The sequence below is a fragment of the Cucurbita maxima genome, unplaced genomic scaffold, assembly GCF_002738345.1.
Source record: "Cucurbita maxima cultivar Rimu unplaced genomic scaffold, Cmax_1.0 Cma_Scf00001, whole genome shotgun sequence".
NCBI classification, from domain to species: Eukaryota; Viridiplantae; Streptophyta; class Magnoliopsida; order Cucurbitales; family Cucurbitaceae; genus Cucurbita; species Cucurbita maxima.
Window position 1 is genome coordinate 9,992,826 of NW_019272017.1, and position 19,883 is coordinate 10,012,708.

The 19,883-nt window shown below is 34.5% G+C and overlaps 1 protein-coding gene across 2 annotated transcripts in view; it reads right to left on the reverse strand.

The window, feature by feature from the left end:
• Positions 1 to 769: 769 nt before the first annotated feature.
• LOC111489848 overlaps positions 770 to 19,883 on the reverse strand; it is a 33,991-nt gene continuing 14,877 nt past the window's right edge. For both annotated transcript variants that reach the window (XM_023138274.1, XM_023138282.1), the window contains exons 6-18: positions 19,117 to 19,198; positions 15,171 to 15,235; positions 13,906 to 14,877; positions 13,714 to 13,776; positions 13,589 to 13,635; positions 12,987 to 13,032; positions 12,806 to 12,885; positions 6,684 to 6,797; positions 5,251 to 5,332; positions 2,920 to 3,045; positions 2,420 to 2,500; positions 1,697 to 1,822; positions 770 to 1,151 (exon numbers count right to left, since the gene is read on the reverse strand). In XM_023138274.1, the coding sequence (XP_022994042.1) occupies positions 1,104 to 1,151; positions 1,697 to 1,822; positions 2,420 to 2,500; positions 2,920 to 3,045; positions 5,251 to 5,332; positions 6,684 to 6,797; positions 12,806 to 12,885; positions 12,987 to 13,032; positions 13,589 to 13,635; positions 13,714 to 13,776; positions 13,906 to 14,877; positions 15,171 to 15,235; positions 19,117 to 19,198 (1,932 nt within the window). In that variant the 3' untranslated portion in view covers positions 770 to 1,103. The remainder of the gene's footprint in view (positions 1,152 to 1,696; positions 1,823 to 2,419; positions 2,501 to 2,919; positions 3,046 to 5,250; positions 5,333 to 6,683; positions 6,798 to 12,805; positions 12,886 to 12,986; positions 13,033 to 13,588; positions 13,636 to 13,713; positions 13,777 to 13,905; positions 14,878 to 15,170; positions 15,236 to 19,116; positions 19,199 to 19,883) is intronic.

A 19,883-nucleotide genomic window follows, 5' to 3' on the forward strand; every position in this document is an offset into this window, starting at 1 on the left:
CCCTTAACCAGTTCTACTATTTAGCTATAACTACATCCTACCATTTTCGACATTAAAATGGTAAGTCATGTTCAACACCTATTATCCATTACCGAAAAACTTTTATAAAGACAAGGAAAGAAAACTTTTAGTCCTATTTCTCTCAATACCAAAAACAGTCATATGTGATATATTTTCCCAGATTGCTTTAATGAAATTGCTTCTTTAGTCAAACCTTTTCAATATTGAATTTTACACAAACTGAGTTATTTTGAAACAAAGGGTAGAGTTTTAGAGTATTGGACGGCCTCGGTCCAATGCCACTCAGAAACAAAAGCTACCATTTATCCTAAATAAATATGATTTAAAATACAAAAGAAAAAGAAAACCAAACTATTTAACGAGAAACTACTCATTGACAACAAATAATAATCACCCAAATAAAAAAAATAATAGAAAAATAGAAAGCAAAAGGCAAACAAATAATTTAATAGACAAAATCATATGCATTGGTGGAAAGAGAACTTGCACGTTTTTTCAATGTCAATGGAAAAATGAAGATTTGAAGTTGCTAACATGCACTTATTTCTGAAAAACTTGCATCCATGATGCAAAAATACCATCTCGAACAACAATGATGCCTCTTTTCCACTCTCGAAATTTTACCATAGTTTTTATTCTTGAACTGTTTAGAAGTGCATTCGATCAAACAGGACTCCTCATTCAAAATGGTGTCAAAGTCCATACTAAACCCTCCCATACGGTTTCAATATGATTCCCTAAAATGAGCTACTCAGAAACCCTCCCATACGCATTTAAAGAAGTGATATCAATTTACAAATTGATCAAGCAGCCTCTTTACAGTTTCAATATGATTCTTGGGTAACATCTATGACCAAGAAACATGTGTATGTACAGTCAAATCTTAAAAAATAACAAGGTTAGATATACAACATGTCCAAAACAATAGAAGCTATATAGAAATGTGAACTAGTTTGACTGTAATAATTGTACCCATACTACTATATTACATGGGTTGAATTGTTGGAATAATGTCTAAAAAGATTCCACTGTGGATATGAAGATGCATGGCTTCAAATGCCTTCTTATAGCCAATTCACAGGTCAAGCCTCTAGATCCGAGCCATCATTTTGGTAATTTGACCTCACATTCTGATCACAAAAACACAGCTCAGAGGCAAATAACAAATAGGATGTACTTTTTCTTGAAGGCTTATTCTACTTATTTTATTTTGGTTCAACTTTCATAATCTCTCTATATATTTTTCAACGTTTTAATTTTGTCTCTCAACTTTTGGACGGTTGATTGTTTGCTTCTCAAATGTTGAGGAACAAATTCTACCATTGGTCTCTATTGAAAGTAAATTGTAATTTTCAAGAAATCTTTTGAGTTATTCAATGAGACTTTTTTGGAATATATTAGGGTCCATATTATGTATTTTCTTAGATAGTTATTTCCAAGAACATTTATGTTGGCATCTCTAGAATCTTCTTCAAACACTATAAACTCACTATAAACACTGAATTTTCTCAACATAGTTTCTTCCCATGCTATGGTTCTGCTCACTTTCTTTTACTTTAATCTCTATCGGTTCACCATATCTATGAAAAGTCTCTTATTTTAAAGAAAAAACAAAGACGAACTAGCTTTCTTAACTCTTACCAAGTCCAAATGCAAGAGATAGGGAGAGATTTACCTCCAGCAATGTAATGTAGTAGAAATCCTCCATGTGTTGCATTAGCGCACTTCCATCTCTTATTGAGCGGAATATATTAATTTCTGTGTTCAAAACTTTTTCAACAAGTTCCTTTTCACCCCTCAACTGCAGAATGGTTAAATTGATAAACAAAAACTATTGGTAGTAGAAACATTAGGTCAGTTCATGGGTAGATCAGTTAATTTCAAGAATGAGTTTTTTTTTCTGAGAAAATCAATTTATACCCCTAAGTTTTAAGAGTTCGATTAAAACATCAAACCATTAATTTTCAAACTTTTAATGCATAACTTTCACACGTGTATAAAACTTATTTAAATACAAGGAAGACAAATGTAAATTAGAGAAAAATGCAAAAATCATCTCGACAGTACCAATTTTCTTTTAACTAAATTTGAGATGTCGTCCTTCTCTGCTCTTCTCTACTTCTCTCTACTTCTTTAGAAAGAATTATGTGATAATTTTTCTTGCTATCATAGTAGAGAATAATTTAATATAGGCGATTTCGCTGTAAATCACTATCAAATGGTCATATTTGATTCACTCAAATACAAATGGTCATATTTGATTCACTCAAAGAAAGTTTAGGGTTTAAATGTTACAATTATTAGTTTGGGATTTAAATAGATATAACTCCAAATTTTAGGGGTATAAATTGAAAATTTTCCAAAGTTCAAGATTATGATCAAAGGGCAAGAAACTTACAAATTCATTGACTAAAACATCTGGTGTAGACTCCCCAATGACATCACCTAGATAACCATCTGCGTGAAGCTCCATATTTTCCTGGATTGAACGTGGCAATTTCTGTTACCAATTTTCAATTGAATTCAAAAGCGTTTCTTCTACAGTTATTTTGGCTGTTCTTACATGCATTATAACAGGAATCCACTTCCATTGTTAATAACAGAAGTAAATGAATGTCAATTCAACGTAGAATCTAATGCTTGGCTAGAAATCGCAACTTGATATGTTCATGTAACCACACCAATATTTCATAAAAGGAACAAGTATAGTACTTCTTGCTCCCAAATATTGAAGATTATAATTCCTAGTCTGACTTCGTTTATTTTTTTTTTTTACTGAACAGATATGTTGGATTGAAAATTTTAGCATTGCTTCCCTTTCTATATTGTGGTCAAGTTCACAAAAAAAAGATTGAAATAAAAATAATAATCAACAAGAAAGAAGGCCAAAGTACTCACCAATGCATCATTCAGATCTCCCGCCGCAAGATACACTGGCTGAGCCACGTGGCAATAGCCCATCAAATGAGGAACGGTTGGTACAATGTCTCTGTGATTTACAACTCTCCAGCTGTCTTTCACTTTCTGCAATTAGGAACAGTTGGTACAATGTCTCAAACTAAGTTCAAATTAGAATCGACTTGGAATGACTTTTCGAATGCAAAAAATCAAATTTCTATTGAATGTTGTCCATCAGTTCATACATAATATATACCAAATTTGACATGTCTAACACTTGGAGAGGCCACCATTTGGATTTTCTATGTACTTAAAGTTTGGAAAGCAAAAACTTCAAATGTGTAGGCAAAGAGGCTTTCATCTTTATCATTGTTGGCACACCTCAAGGCTCACCTCGCCTCAAACGATTTAAAAAAGATACTAATACAAGTAATTATTTTCATTTTTTTTAGTTTATCAATATTTATTTGTCTAGAATAATCTCTACAAATTTTTATTAAATTTAAAGAAATACAGATTAAATAAACGTCATGGTCAAACTTCCTAAACCTACGCCCACATTCAACCCAAGTCATCCCATTGAAAAATATGCGGCATATAAAAATTTGCTTCAATTTTACTAAGCCTTTGTAATTCAATTGGACAATATCCAAATCTCACTTGCTATAAAAGATGAACTTAAAGGTCCCAAGTAGAAAAACGTAGATGAAGAAGTTAACATCTCTTGATAGTAATCAGAACCCTATCAGCTGCAAGTGGATCTTCACCCTTGAATAAACTCAAATAACAATATTGAAAGGCAAGCCTTGTGGCCAAGGGTTTCATCCTTGCCCCTGTTGTAAAATCGAACAATGTCCATGTCATTTTATCTTTAGTTGTAAATCAAGATTGGTCTCGTCATCAACTTAATGTCAAGAAAACATTCTTGAATGGTGATCTCCAGAAGTTTGTATGTAGATCCTCTAGGAATGAAAAATAAGATTAATAAGTCTTGGTATGCAAGTTGAAAAAATCGTTCTATGGAATAAAACAATCTCCTCGTGGTTGGATGGATAGCCGATCAACCTTGTTCATGAAATTCTCAAATGGCTAAACTCCATTCCTCATTGTGTATGTAAATGTCATTATCAATACAGAGGATGGTCTAAGGGAGATCAATAATCTGAAAAAGATGCTAGCAACAGAATTTGAAACCAAGTACTTGGAAAGTTTAAGATGCTTTTTATGAATGGTAGTGACAAAATCTGAGAGTGATATTGTCATTTCTCCGCATGAATATATTCTATGAATATATCCAAGACTTACTAAAGGAGACGAGAAATCTTGGGTGTAAACCTGCTGAAATACCTATGAATAAAATTTAGTCCAACATCAAATTAAAGAGGTAATTCCACTTGACAAGGGCATGTATCAAAGACTTGTGGACAAGCTCATTTATCTTTCACATACTAGACCAGACATTGCATGTTCAACTAGTATGGTTAGTCAATCTATCAAAGGTCACAACAAATGTCACTTAGGCCCATAAATAGACTTCGAAGTTACTTGAAAGACACTACAAGTCATGGATTATTGTTTAGAAAGTCAGTCATCAAACTGAGTAGTTGAACTTTATATTGATGCTGGTTTTGCTAGAGAATTAATTGATCACAGATCTACATCTCGATATTGCTATCATGTTTGGAGTAACTTAGTCACTCAAAGGAGCAAAGGCAAACAATTGTAGCAAGAAGTAGTGCAAAGCAGAAAATCGAGCTCTAGCTTTGAGGAATTGTAAAGGGAGGTGGATTCAAAAGCTTTCAAAAGAACTAAACTTTTTAGTTCATTCATATTTTGTACTAGTCAATCAGCAATAAACATAGCAAAAATTTTGTCCATCACAGATTTCCATATTTAATAAGGTAAACAATAGTAAAGTGGAGCTAAATTATATTTCATCTCAAATTGTTGACATTCTCACTAAAACATTACCCCAGAAACTTTGATAAATCTAGCTTCAAGCTTTATACAACTGAGCTTTGAGGGGGAGTTCAGATTTGTGTTGTATAATAATGATTTTTCTTATTAGTCTTTTATATTTGAATATTTTTCAGTATCATTTCCTTTTTTAATTAGTGTTTTTAGTTGACACTTCTCTCATATTATATTTACCGCCTAATGGGTTGTTGTTTGTGAAATAAGAACAATAATTTCTCCAGAAAGCGTGATACAAACTTCCAGAAGAAGAGGGAGAAAGAAGCCAGCAACACGAACAAATTAAGACGATGAGAATGTTCTATATTTACGGACATAAAACAATAAAGATAAGAAGACAACAAGGGAATTTCGTACCTTGTTATAAATTTCTGCAAATTGCCGGTTGCCAACTCTAGGAGATCCAAAATTATACATGGTCACATTTATTGCCCCATGCCTAAATTAGAGAAAGGAAAAAAAAGGGTAAGCAAGACAAGATTGCAGTATATTATTACAATGATCAACTTCCAATTCTTGCCAATAAAATTAGTAAAGTAGGATAATTTATTTATTTAGTCCCCAAACCAAATGTTCTGTACACCTCTTATATATATGGAGTACAAACCCATTGAATACAATCACTTTGATTGATTGATGTACAACTTGAAAATGGAATATTAGGTAAATTTTACTATAGCAATTAAATATGTAGATGAACTAAGCTTTCATGCGGTAGCATTAGTATCTCTCTTTGAAGTTTTTCTTGGATGAAAAACTAAACTTTTATTCACTCCAAGCACAAACATGGACATATGCTTGGGAGGTGTTAAAATAAATTACGGACATACAAAAAAGGAGAAACCCAAAATAATGGATCCAACCACAATAAGGGAATTCAGTCAAGTAAAATGAGACCTAAAGAATAATTAAAAACTAGCTTGCAATACGATGCCAAAATATAATAGAGAATCTAACAAGGGAGTAAAAATCACTAGAAGTACTCTACCACCCCGAAAGATTCTATTATTTCTTTTGCCTCACAAACCCCACATAATAGCACAAATCCTAGTCTGCCACACAAATAACTTTTTCTCATAGAAAGGTGTATGAAGGAGAAGCTCTTCAATCAACTCCCTATATCCCTGAGAGCTAGTAAAGATATAGCCAAAGACCTGTTTGTGCTTGTATGAGACATGTTTGTGCTCAATCTGAAATTATAGAAAATACTTATCGTGCTAGGATCAATCCTAATCATATTTATCAATCATGTTATGTTAGTTGTATTGAAGATATTGTAAAATAAATTAAGCTGAAAATGTTTAATCTTTTAATTGATTAATTGAGATCATTTTAATAGTTCTTTGGCTTTAAAACTAATTGCTTAATTGAGATCATTTTAATAGTTCTTTGGCTTTAAAACTAATTGCTTAATTGAGATTATTATAAATAACAATTTCTTATCCATGGTTGGTTTACTGTAAAATTTAATGCATAAGAAAATGTTTTTTACATCATTAAATTTTATTTTGATGAACCGATGGGTTGATTTAAAAACCACTTAACTGCACTATTTATAACTTTCTATCCATTAATTGCAAATTATTTTCTTCAATTTCAAGATGCTTCAGCTAGTTTATTAATTGTATCGTATCAAAATGTTTATGATATTATTCTCGATCAAGCAAGTCTAGTTGAGGAATGATCCTGCAAGCAAGTTTATCAAGGACTTGAGAATGTTGAACTATTTCTAATGTTCCAAATGTCTCCTACGGTCCAGCATCACCTCTTCACGTAGAAAATAAACTCACCTTGCAAGTTGACTGGACGTAAGTTCGAGAGCAAGAAGTGTAGCTAGTGCACCGCCCAAACTGTGACCTGTAACATAAACATGCCATTTGACTGGTGGCTCAGCACAATCATCACTGCAAGAAAAGAGATATAAGTCAAACAGAGGGCATAAAACAGAGTTCAGAATGGGCAACCCATCTTGATTTGAAAATATTGCAAAGAAACAATAGTGTGTGTTTTACACAAGAACCTCAAAGAAAGTCAAACAATAGAAATGACATGGCTAATATAGCTTTTTGGTGATTGGGTTTGCCAGTATGGTTATATTATTGTACACCATAAATGGTCTTTGTTACTCTTCCATTATTGATCGTCTCTTTCGTTGTGGTTATCTCTTCTGTTGTTCCTATCTTTCTCTAGAGAAAAGGCTTATGTATCTTAATGAGTTGTTTATCAGGCATAAGGTTCTCTTTGCTATCTTTGCTTGAATAAGGGAAACTGTTTCTTTCAAGAATGGTGTTTCCTCTTTTTATGGTGATTTGAGCATAGACTTGGTCAAACTCGTTGTCCAGACCTACCAAAAAATCATAGACACATCTATTTCAATAAATTTCATCAGAATTACATCTGCAGTGGTTGTTGAGACCTGCCAAAAAACCATAGACACGATCTACTTAAATTTCTTCAGAATTACATCTGCAGTGCAATTCATCTTGAATACCAGATAATAGTCAAGTTCCTACCAAAATGTTTGCAAGGCATTGACATATTCACATAGTTCCATTCATGATCTTGATTTCATATATCTGAGCAGCATCTCTAGCCTTGGAGTAAATGTGATGAATAAAAACTCATACATGTACCTCTGATGGATGACTACATAGAATCCCAGAGCCATGACATTATCATAGTCTTCCGTGTCCCATGCAATAAATCTAGGATCTGTTTTTGTTGGTCCTAGTTCATTGAGATGTCGAAGTTTTCCCTTTCCCTTAAGGTTGTCACACGATTTGAGACCATTTGAGGAAGTTTTTTTTTTTTCTTTTTTGTTGAGTCAATATGACAATCAGATGGGTTGAAGGTCACCCTTCTTATGGGTTGTAGGAACTTTCTTTGAGATTTTTTATTCTTCTAACATGATGAACTAGTGCGTGTTAGTTTGAAAGGAAAATTTAGTCTAAAAACAAAACTTATCCAAGTCATGACGAAAAAATCCATACTTGAACATGGTGGACTTGCGGAATAGAGAGATTGCACAAATGAATAAAGTGCTAATAGTGGGCTTGAAAGTGGAATATTGGATAAGGAAATAATGGGTTAGAATCGATAGGAATAATCTTGAATGTGGGTTAGAATCAGAATATGGTTTACTAGGCTTGAACGTGAGAATAGTGGTTTACAAGGATTTGAAAGTGGATTTACTGGATACCGTATTTGAAATTGGATTTACTGGATACTGTATTTGAAAGTGGAATTGGAAGTGGTTTAAAAGCGATGGTTTACTAGGAATAATAATCGTGAACAGTAATAATTTGAAAGTGGGATTAGAAGCAGTGGGTTAGAGGCGGTGGTTTGAAAGTGGGTTACATGTGGCTTGCAGAACGGTAATAAATTGAAAGTAGATTATCTAGGATTTTGCTAGATATTGGATTCTGAGTGCGATATGGCTTGCAGTGGGATCCTGGCTTGCAGAGAGGTGGTAGGATATGAGGCTTGCTGGATTGTTCAGAAAGTTGTGGTTGGCTAGGATACTTGGCTGGGTTTCCATTATCCGTTGAGAATGGATCGGAGGGAACGTACCAAAGGCAGATTGAATGAAATTTGGTCACGATGGCAGCAACTATAAAGGCTTCGAATAAAACTTGATCATAGTGAATGATCAATAGTTATGAAAGCTTCGCTAATTGGGTTAGGGTTTGTTACAATCAGATTTCCAGCAGCTATTTACTTTTTATATGGATCTTAAGAGAGATACATGTGTCTTTTATAATACAGAGGCTAACTAAATCCCAAGAGTAATGATAGTTCTAAATAAATTCCTAAATACTAGATAACAATACAGATAAGTTAGAGAGGTTAACCGTTTCCCTTATTTAATGGGATTACACAAATATCTCTAAACTTAAGGCTAAGAATCACGCAAATATTCCTTACATCAAGGTCATTCCTTTAACCATGATTTACTTTTTACTAGAAATAATAAGTTGATGCATGATGACTTAAAGAATTCCTTAAGAAGAAAAGGTTGAAACTAATAATAGCTAATAATAGAATTTGAATTAGTTACGGAGAGGAGGTGAATTCAAATTCATCCACAAAATCATCCACAAAAATCTCAACCAATTCCGAGAATCCCCTATAAAAGGACCTCCCTCCCCATCACTCAAATCACTCCTCCTCTCAATCTCAATTCAGTTTTCTGTTGTCACCAACAACTGGTATCAGAGCAATCTTGCAGCAGCAAAAAAATGGCAGCAGAAAAACAAGTTGAGAATTACATTCAGCTCGCCATCCCGAGGTTCGACGGTCACTATGATCATTGGGCGATGTTGATGGAAAATTTTCTCAGATCAAAGGAGTTCTTTGATATGGTGGAAACAGGTTATGAAGAGCCAAATGAAGGTGAGGTACTCTCAGCTGATCGACAGCAACTGTTGGCAGCATCGAAGTTGAAGGACCTGAAGGTCAAGAACTATTTATTTCAGTCCATTGATAGGACTATCTTGGAAACAATGCTTCAGAAGAAGACATCCAAAGAAATTTGGAACTCTATGAGGAGGAAGTATCAAGGCTCAACGAGAGTAAAACGTGCTCAACTACAGGCAGTTAGGAGAGACTTTGATATTCTCCAAATGCAAAAGGGAGAAACAGTGAATGATTATATTGGCAAGGTTATAAGTCTTGCAAGTAAAATGAGGATGCATGGTGGTTCAATCACAGATGTTGCGGTCGTAGAAAAGATTTTGCGATCACTAACACCAAAGTTCGATTACATTGTATGTTCTATCGAAGAAGCAAACAATGTCGAGGAAATGCAAATAGATGAACTCCAAAGCTCCCTGTTAGTACATGAGCAGAGGCTCAATCGTACAAGTGCAATAGAGGAGATGACAGCCTTAAAGATATCCACACCAAGTGAAATTTCAAGCTCTAGAGGTAGAGGGCAAAGAAGAGGCAGAGGTCGTGAGAGAGGCAGTCGAGAAAGAAGTGGAGATGTTGGCAGGTCAGCAGACCTAGTCAGAAACGATTATGACAACAAAGGCAAGAGACACTTTGACAAGTCTAAGGTGGAATGTTACAGATGTGGACGCCTTGGACATTACAAAAATGAATGCTATACCAGGCTCCAAAAGGAGAAAAGAAATCAATCCAATTTTGTGGAGAGAAGAGAAGAAGAAACATTATTAATGTCATTCCATGCTATGAAGGTTGCAGATCAAGGTGTATGGGTCGTAGACTCTGGATGCAGCAATCATATGACAGGTTGTAAGGAATTCTTCTCAACTTTAGATGAAAATTTTCATACTACGGTCTCTCTTGGCAACAATTCATCTCTCCAAGTGATGGGGAAAGGAACCGTAGATATCAAGACTAGAAATGACTTTGTAGAGTCTATTTCTAATGTATTCTACATTCCTGATCTGAAGGTCAACTTACTTAGTATCGGTCAGTTACGAGAAAAGGGGTATGTGATCACATTCCAAAATGATGAATGTGAAATTTATGACTCCAAAAGAGGATCGATTGCTAAGATGAAGATGACCACCAACCGTCTATATCCGTTGACGTTAAATATCGTTGCCAAAAGTTTGATGGTGAAGAAAGAAGATACCACTTGGCTTTGGCATTTTAGGTATGGTCATCTACACTTCAAAGGATTTAAGACGTTGTCCTTAAAGAAGATGGTAACTGGGTTGCCAGATATTACTCCACCAACGGAAATTTGCGAGAGCTGTGTAGTAGCAAAACATGAAAGAAACTCTTTTCCATCTGGAAAATCAAGAAGAGCTCAAGCAATTTTGGAGTTGATTCATTCAGACATATGTGGTCCCATCTCTCCTGCATCAAATGGTAACAAGAAATATTTCATGACCCTCATCGATGATTTTAGTCGAAAAACATGGACTTATTTCTTGCACGCCAAATCAGAAGCCTTTGACTGCTTCAAAAAATTTTGTGCTACTATGAAAACCAAAACTAGAAGAAGAGTCAAGGTTTTAAGAACTGACAGAGGTGGAGAATTCTGCTCGAAAGAGTTTATTCAATTTTGTGAAGAGAAGGGCATACGGAGGCAATTAACAACAGCATATACACCACAACAAAATGGTGTGGCCGAAAGGAAAAACAGGACCATTCTGAACATGGTTCGAAGTTTACTAAATAAAGGAGAAGTCCCGAGGGAATTCTGGCCAGAAGCTGTTGTGTGGTCCGTTCACATTCTCAATCGAAGCCCTACCTTTTCTGTTAGAGATATGACTCCACAAGAAGCATGGAGCGGAAGAAAACCTGCAGTAGACCACTTTAGAATCTTTGGGTGCATAGCATATGCACACGTTCCTGATGAGATATTTTCTTGGAGTAGAAGTTACTCAAACTCCCGCAGGTAACTTTATCTGTTAGAAGAAGTATGCTCAAGAATTACTTGAAAGATTTAAATTGGATGAGCGCACATTTGGAACTCCATCAGAATTGGGTTTAAAGTTGCACAAGGACATTGACGGGCGAGAGGTTGATAATAGGTACTTCAAACAAATTGTGGGAAGTTTGATGTACCTAACTTCAACCAGACCAGACATCATGTATGCGGTTAGTATGATAAGTCGTTACATGGAGCATCCAACAGAAAAACATCTCAATGCAGCAAGAAGGATACTTCGTTATGTGAGAGGAACCTCTAATTTGGGGGTATTCTACAAAAAAGAAGATGATCCGAAGATAGTTGGCTATACAGATAGCGACTATGCAGGTGATATAGACGATCGTAAAAGTACTTCAGGAAGTATTTTCTTGATGAGTTCAGGAGCTATTTGCTGGTCTTCAAAGAAGCAACCTATTGTAACACTCTCAACGACAGAAGCAGAATTTGTGGCAGCAGCAGCATGCTCGTGCCAAGCAATTTGGTTAAGAAAAATGCTTGAAATTCTTAATCAGAAACAACCAAGTACGACGGTTATATATTGTGATAATATGTCAACTATTAAGTTGTCTAAAAAATCCTGTGTTGCATGGAAGGAGCAAGCACATCGATGTTCGATTTCATTTCTTGCGTGATTTGTGTAAAGAAGGCATTATTGAACTCAACTTTTGCCGAAGTGATGAACAAATCGCATACCTATTCACAAAGCCCTTGAAACAACCATTGTTCGAGAAGCTCAGAAGAAAGATGGGGATATGCAGAATCCAAGATGTATATCAAGAAGATGAAATGAAGTCCTAAACTGATTTCCGCAGAATTTAGTTTAAGGGAAGGTGTTGAAACTAATAATAGCTAATAATAGAATTTGAATTAGTTACGGAAGAGAAGGAGGAGGTGAATTCAAATTTATCCACAAAATCATCCACAAAAATCTCAACCAATTCCGAGAACCCCCTATAAAAGGACCTCCCTCCCCATCACTCAAATCACTCCTCCTCTCAATCTCAATTCAGTTTTCTGTTGTCACCAACCGAAAATTTGAAATGAGCGATATGGATTCATCTATTACTTTCTTAGGATTGAAGTTGATCAAAAAGATGGTGAGATTGTTATCTCATAGCAAAAATATATTAGTGACTCGTTGAAAAAGTTCAGGTTGGAAAATGTTTCTCCTCGCAACACTCTTACTGACGCCAATTTGAAATTGAGTAGAGATGATACTGGAGAAGAAGTTGAAAAAGTTCAGACAAATGACTTGGAGGGACCATTTGGATTCAACTCAAATTAGTGCATCCTCATGGTAGGAATCCTCTTTCTAACATTTCTAATGGTTTCTCTTTGCAAGATGTTTTTTTTAAAACTGGAATGCTATTATTAGTTTGTTGTAGTTCTTTTATAAATTTTATTTTTCACTCCTTTTTAGAGTTAGTATCCTTTAAGCATCCATCTCTTTTTTTATTTCTTTAATAAAAAGTGTCAAAAAAAAAAAAAGTGTAGCAGACTTACTTATAGTTAATAGCCATTTTAATGAGGGACATAATCCTCATTCGTACTGAATCATATGCACTTAAGAATCCACTGTGAACCTGGAATATCAGATATTCATCAATAAACATTAAACGAAGACAGGTTGTGCATGAAGTTCAGGACAATAAATATCCTGTAATAAAATAACAATATTTCTTACCTGAATTTCCTCGTTGAAATCTCCACTTATCCTTTCAGGATTTAACCTAAGACAGAAGAAAATAGGTGACATGTTAAAAGATTGTAGAACTGAAGCTGATATGAAACCACAACAGAACCGCATTTTATTCACATAGGTTCTGAAGGCTTCAGATGGCCATATGCTCACTCATTAGTTTTTTGGCCAATACTTGCAGAAATATTTTATGCAAGTTGTTTTGTAATTAGCCCCTTTCTACCTAAGATTCAAAACAAAGAGTGGCTCTTTCTATTTACAATTCAAAGGATGAAGGGTCAAATAGCCCCTCATCCTGAGATCAGGTCAAATAACATACAAATAGATCTTGGCAAAGAAATGGGAAAGCTAGGCTAGTGATTTCAAGTACATTTAAAATTCAATAGTTCTATTTCCCCTTGATTTAACTTAACTAGAATAAACAGCACTACCACAGTTACCATGGTATATGGATTTTTATTCGAGAGGTTTATCCCATGAACAATGTTCCTTTTTCTTCTCCATCGTTCCATAACAAACAATGAGATTAATAAATGCGCAAAGTAACAAATAAGGGATTATACTTCGAGGAAAAGAAAAATAAATACCCTGCGGGAGCTAACATGAGGTCTGTCCTTAGGTCCTTCCATCTTGACTGGAGAAGTTAAAAGGTATGAACTTATTACATGGAAAGTTATACTCCAGTTAACAGAATATCAACATAATAACCTACTTGTTCTGTGCCCCTGAAGGCAACAACTAGTCTTCTCCGTGGAAAATCACGCCAAATTGCAACCTGTAGACTCCTACAGTTAGGACTGAAACAATAAAATTGGGCAAAATTTGCTAATGCTATCGCATTCAATTACTAAAATTAGGCACAACTTTACAATATTAGAGCCCTTCTGAAAACCGAAAACTTTACCTGTGTGTCTGTAGACTCATTATCTAAGAAACATAACTTCTCAAATTCTGACTTTATAAAACTAGGATGGCCAAGTGATGTAGCAAGCATTGCCCAAGCTTCCATGGCGCTTTCTGCAGTTGCAAAAAGCGCTCGCATTTCCTCAGAATTTCTATTATCCAACAATGATCCATCCCCTGAACTACCAAGCTTCTCTCCAACTTTTTTGGAGCCCTCATCTTCAGTGTCTTTTTTACCTGCCTGAGATTCCTTGTTCAATTGAGAAATTGTTGCTGTCAGAACCATCAATGACCCTAAAACAGACTCAGTTTGACTTAATAGATCTTTTGTAATTTTCTTCACATCCGTTAGCGTTGAGTCCACCATTCTAATGTTCTTCTGTTCCTGATCAACATCCAAACTTTTGGAAGTTGCAAGCCCTGATTCGATATAACCTGCTTCAGCACTCTTTCGTGCCTCCAAACCAATTTTATTTAGTAACTCAAGTCCATCCCATTTTAATTTCTCAGGGGCAGGAAGACCAAGTTTCTTGACAATATTTTGATTTGTTACATCAGCCAAGTTTGTCCAAAAATGTTTATCGAATTGCTTTGCTAAAATACTCTGTGTCACTTCTTTCAGCAACTGTCCAGTTTCCATAGTATTATCATTTGTTGCATCGTCATCCAATTCGTCCTCTTCGGGATCGCTTATATCAGTTATAGAGACTTCTGCATTAGTCTGCATGTATGAAGGTATATCCTCTTTGTCTTTTTGCTTGCTTAATAAATTATCACTTGATTGGTATTCGTCATTGAATGACTTTAACTTCCCAAAAGCATATTCTACAAACTGACCTACAGACACGGTGTCAGACCCAACAACCTTGTTTAAAGCAGATGCAAAACCATTACTGCGAAGAAATTCTGAAATGAAGGGGACTCTCCACCATCGTTTGTCATCTTCAATTTCATCAAAAGTCATAAACTTGATCTGAGAGACACCATTAACAAACAAACATCAATCACATAACCATAAACTTGTTTTAAGAAATCAAAACTTAATTATCCAACAAGAACCAAAACCTTCAAAAGTTCATTATCCTACCAGATCTAAAACAAACAGAATAGAATGAAAAGAAATTTACCTTTTGAGTTACAAACATATAAACAGAAACGAATATGGTAAAGCTCCTAAACAGAACAGTTACTACAACAAGCAGTAAATTAAGAACACATAAACGAGAATGCTATATTTAGTTGCCATAAACTGCTAGGGTAACTTACCTCCAATAGCAACTTTCCACCTCCACCCATCCCTTCTAACTCAACTGATACATCATGCAAATCTCCTAGCAAAACACACATTTGTTCACAGTTTACACGTTTATTTTCATTAAACCACAAACAATAATAGGCAGGCAATTCTCTTTTCTAGCTTCCTCTATAGCTCTCGCTCAAGTAATTTCAACAATGAAGTCTAAGCTTAAGATATTCAACGGATTTCCATCAGTGCATAACTGAATATACGTACTTTCCATTAGATTAGATAATGATCCCAGGGTGTGATTATGGTGGGAAAGATGAGATTCTCTTCTTTCATCATTTTATTTCATTATTTGCTTGCACAAGAGACAATTTTCCGGTTGAAAAAAGCCTTCATTGACCTATTATAGTGTCTTCTCAATTTCAGGTTATTCAATAATGTTGACAGCATTATTTTCTTTTACCATTAAAGTTTGACGGGAATTAGTGCAAAAGCCAGCCGCTCTGGAACGAAGACGAAGTTTTCATAGAAAAGAAAACACCTTAGAAACTTCAATTTTATACATCACTCTTTATGAAAATATTAATCCAACCTTGAACAAAAAAAATATTTAATTAACGAGATGAATAAAAGTTTCATCATCATGCACAATGTTGAAAACCATACTAACTTGAAACTTGGGAATATTGAAGAAATTAGAACTTCTCTCTCATAAACAAATGTTAAAGGCTAAAAACTTCATGAGACATGGCCACCAAATCAATACTAATAATGTTTCACAATCCCCGGATTGTGCAAAATTAAGGCCGTCTCAAGCACTTCAAAATGCAATAAACCAAAGCAAATAAAGGTAAGCTTCAAAAGAGAACTTCAATATCTACAGAAAGAGCAGAAAATGAAGAGCGCATGCATGAAGGAAACTCGAAGACCCCTAAACAAAAAGTCAATCTCCAACTATGAATTATTAATAAAACTCTTTCTTGTTACACATAAAATAACTATGAATTATTAATCACTTAAATAAGAAACTTCAAACAAACATAAATCCAAGTGTCAATGAGAGAGAAAATTTTGGTAGGAATAGGATTCGAAGAGGTGGGAAGAATTAATAGAGGAGTTTCTCAAATGACAGCGTTCATTGATGAATGTATCTCTCATCATGAAAAAGAAAATAATATTAATGATAGTGATCTGAAGATACAACCATTTTCCTTGGTTTTATCAAATAGAATTAATTCATTCGGCTTTATTGATACAACTGAGATTTCTAAATTATTAATGATGCCTCTGCCCATATTCTTGATAATGATCTAAATTCAATCGTGTCTCCTAATGATCTAGCAGTAAGGAAAATACTCCCTATAAAGTTTCTTGGTTCTATGACTCAAAACCCTTAAGAGTGTTCAAGAAGTTAAAAAATTGTTTTATTGAAATTTATTTCTTGTTTTTATTCCTGAAAAAGAGGGTTGGCTCTGTTGGATGATGAGAGTCCCACATCAACTAATTTGGGAAGGATCATGTGTTTATAATCAAAGAATACACTCTCCATTGGTGTGAGGCCTTTTGGGAAAGCCCGCAAAGCTATGAAGAATACCCTCTCCATTGGTGTCTATTGGTATGAGGCCTTTTGGGGAAGCCCAAAGCAAAGCTATGAGAGCTTATGCTCAAACTGGACAATATCATATCATTGTAGAGAGTCGTGTTCATCTAACATGGTATCATAGCCATGCCCTAAACTTATTGTGCCAATAGATTGGTAAATCCTTAAATGTGAACAAAGGGCTCCAAAAGAAAAAGGAGTCGAGTCTGGATTAGGGGGAGACATACTTTGTTCGAGGGGAGGTGTTGGATGATGAAAGTCTCCATTGGTGTGAGGTCTATGCTCAAAGTGGACAATATCATACCATTGTGGAGAGCCCTGTTCATCTAACAGGCTCTTCACTTACAACAATTTTTAAAAATATCTTTGGGCTCGCACTTCAGCAAATCGTTATTCTTGATGCCACAATAATTGAGCACACAAAAAAATTCATCCATCAAAGATCCCTCCATGCACAGGTCTCCTCCATGTCCTATTCAGATGACTCTAATGTGACATCAGTAGTCAACGTGAGCAGTGAGGAATTAAACTTGCAGCTTAGGGAGAATGTTTTTGATAATGCTATTCAAGATTCATTCGCAAACGTTCTTGGGTTAATTTTTCAAGATGAACATCAAGAGTCTCCTCCCCTGTTGATCCTTCCCACCTTCTTTAGTGGATTATTCGTCCTCTTCAAATTCTATTCCTATCAAACTTCGATCTCAAATTGAGACACGTGGTCTTCAACTTTGAAAATAGTTTCTTTTTCACAGGAGAATCAAAGAGAATCATGCATTTGTTTGAAGTTTCTTAATTAAGTGATTAGAAATTTTTTCATGCATTAGAGAAAAAACTTTATTGATGACTCACAGTAGGAGATTTAACTTTTTATTTAGGGGTTTTGAAGTTTTCTCCATGCACACGTGTCGAAGGATTTGAGTTGGGAGATATTTGTGTAATTCATAAGTTAGTATCTAGTATCTAGGGATCCTTGTTTAGATTTATTTACCTAGTATGTAGGATTATTGTTTAGATTTATTCTGACTAGTAACTATAGATTTTTTTAGATTTATCGAGTTAGACTACCTAGTATGGGAATTTAGATTAACTATCTATTCAGATTTAGTGTCTTTCCCTACAATTGGGACATGTAATTCTCTAAAGTAAATAAGAAAAAACAGCAAGCTAACATTTTCTACTTTTTTGCATTTTGAACTGTTAGAGGTTGCCTTAATTCCTAGGACTAAGGATGGTAAAAAATTAAAACATTAATTTTGATTTTGGGGCACATGTCATGTTTTGCCCTTTTCGATATTTAACTGAACTTGCATTTTTCGAGGATGCTTTATTGAAGAATTATGACAACACTAAATTCGAATTCAGCATTGGATGTCTCCAAGCCGTCCAAATTTCAAGATGGTTCAATTTCAAATATTGGGCATGCAGTTGAAGCTTTTGTTAAATTATCATTGCTCAGGGTTGCATAAATATGCATGAATGATGAATCATTAAGTTCAAAGTTATTATGGTATTTCCTTTTCCAAGAAGAATTTCGGCTATCTATATTCAAGAGCAACTGTTTTGCAATGGCCATTCTTCCATTTAATTATTCTAGTAGGCTTTACACACTTCCTCCTCATTTAGGCTTCTAGTGCATTCCTTTGTGCCTTGCTTATGAAGCTTCTTTATGGAGACAAATGCATGTCCAAAGATACATGTTAAAGCAAGCTAATCTAAAGAATGTTTCCTTTGTGCCGTTGTTATGGATAAATTTTCAACTAGGTTTGCACAACTTTATGGGAAGCTGGAATTGATTAATCATGAAATGGTTCTTTGCATTATAGAATATCTTCAAAAGAAGTTAGAGATTCTTACACAAACAAGAGCTCAATGATGCTTACCCCGCCATTTCTAAGAGGTACAAAACAAAAGCTATAGCAACAGATTTGGAAGACTCTGCTTTTGAGAGTTTGTCTCCCTTGAATATCAATAAGAAGTTTCTTGTTAAAGAAACGATTAGGTCATCAATGGACCCAAAATCTTAAGCTAACGAGTTTTGGTAAATGAATTATCGATACCTCAACATTTCATTTACTTGTGGAATTGAAAATTTGTAGAAAGCCAACAAGTAAAAATCAATGTTAATTGGAGAGATGACATTATAGGAGTTCAAACATAGGACCTCCTACTCTAGTATCATGTTAAATCACCCATGAGTCCAAATGCTTATGATGATGGATTATAGAAAATTAATTAGTTTAACACTTCAAACAATTTTAACAACAATAAAAACTAGTTAAATCCATGATTCTAAAAGTCAGTCATACATTATATTAATACTTCAGTTCCAAAATATATAAAGTAAGAAATTTTAAATCAGTCCTCACCATCACAAAGAGATTCCAAATTGATGCCTGCATTACCCATTCGTTTATGAGGAATCACCAAGTTTGCATCCCATGCAGCAACCTAAGATTTGCTTGATATATAAACATTCAAAATTTATGAATCGAACTACTTTAATATAATAAAATAAATAAACATTCATATATGTATATATATATGTGGTCAACTACATGAGGCAATAGAAAGTAAATACATAAAATGATAACTATTTGATTTTTTTTATTTTGTTTTTTTTAAATTAAGCTTGTAAACACTACTAATACTGTGGGTTCCTTTGGCAGGAAGTCTTTGATTCAAATTTCATTTGAAATAGCACCTTTGTAGATTACGAAACACCTTTTGAGTCAACAAAGCCTGTAAAGAATTGTTTTATTTGAAGAATATGGCAAAGAATATGCCATATTCTCCAAAAAAAAAAAAAAGAAAAAAGAAAGAAGGAAGCCAGTTCTTCATTTCTTTCAACAATTGGGAAACATTCTTTGGATTTCGATTGACTTGAAGAAAGCTGCTCAAGTCCTTAAGCCCCCCGTGAAGCAAGTTGTCTTTTCACCTTTTGATTCCGTACTCTCCGATACTTTGCAACCAAATAGTACCTCCCTTTTGAATCCAAAAGAGTTTGAGCACTATGGAATCAGTTACATAACCTAACATGAAGAATATTGTTCATGATGATTCTCATTTTGAAGTTTTTGGTTTATTATTTCCTTTTTTTTTTTTTTTTTTTTTTTTTTTTTTTTTTTTTTTTTTT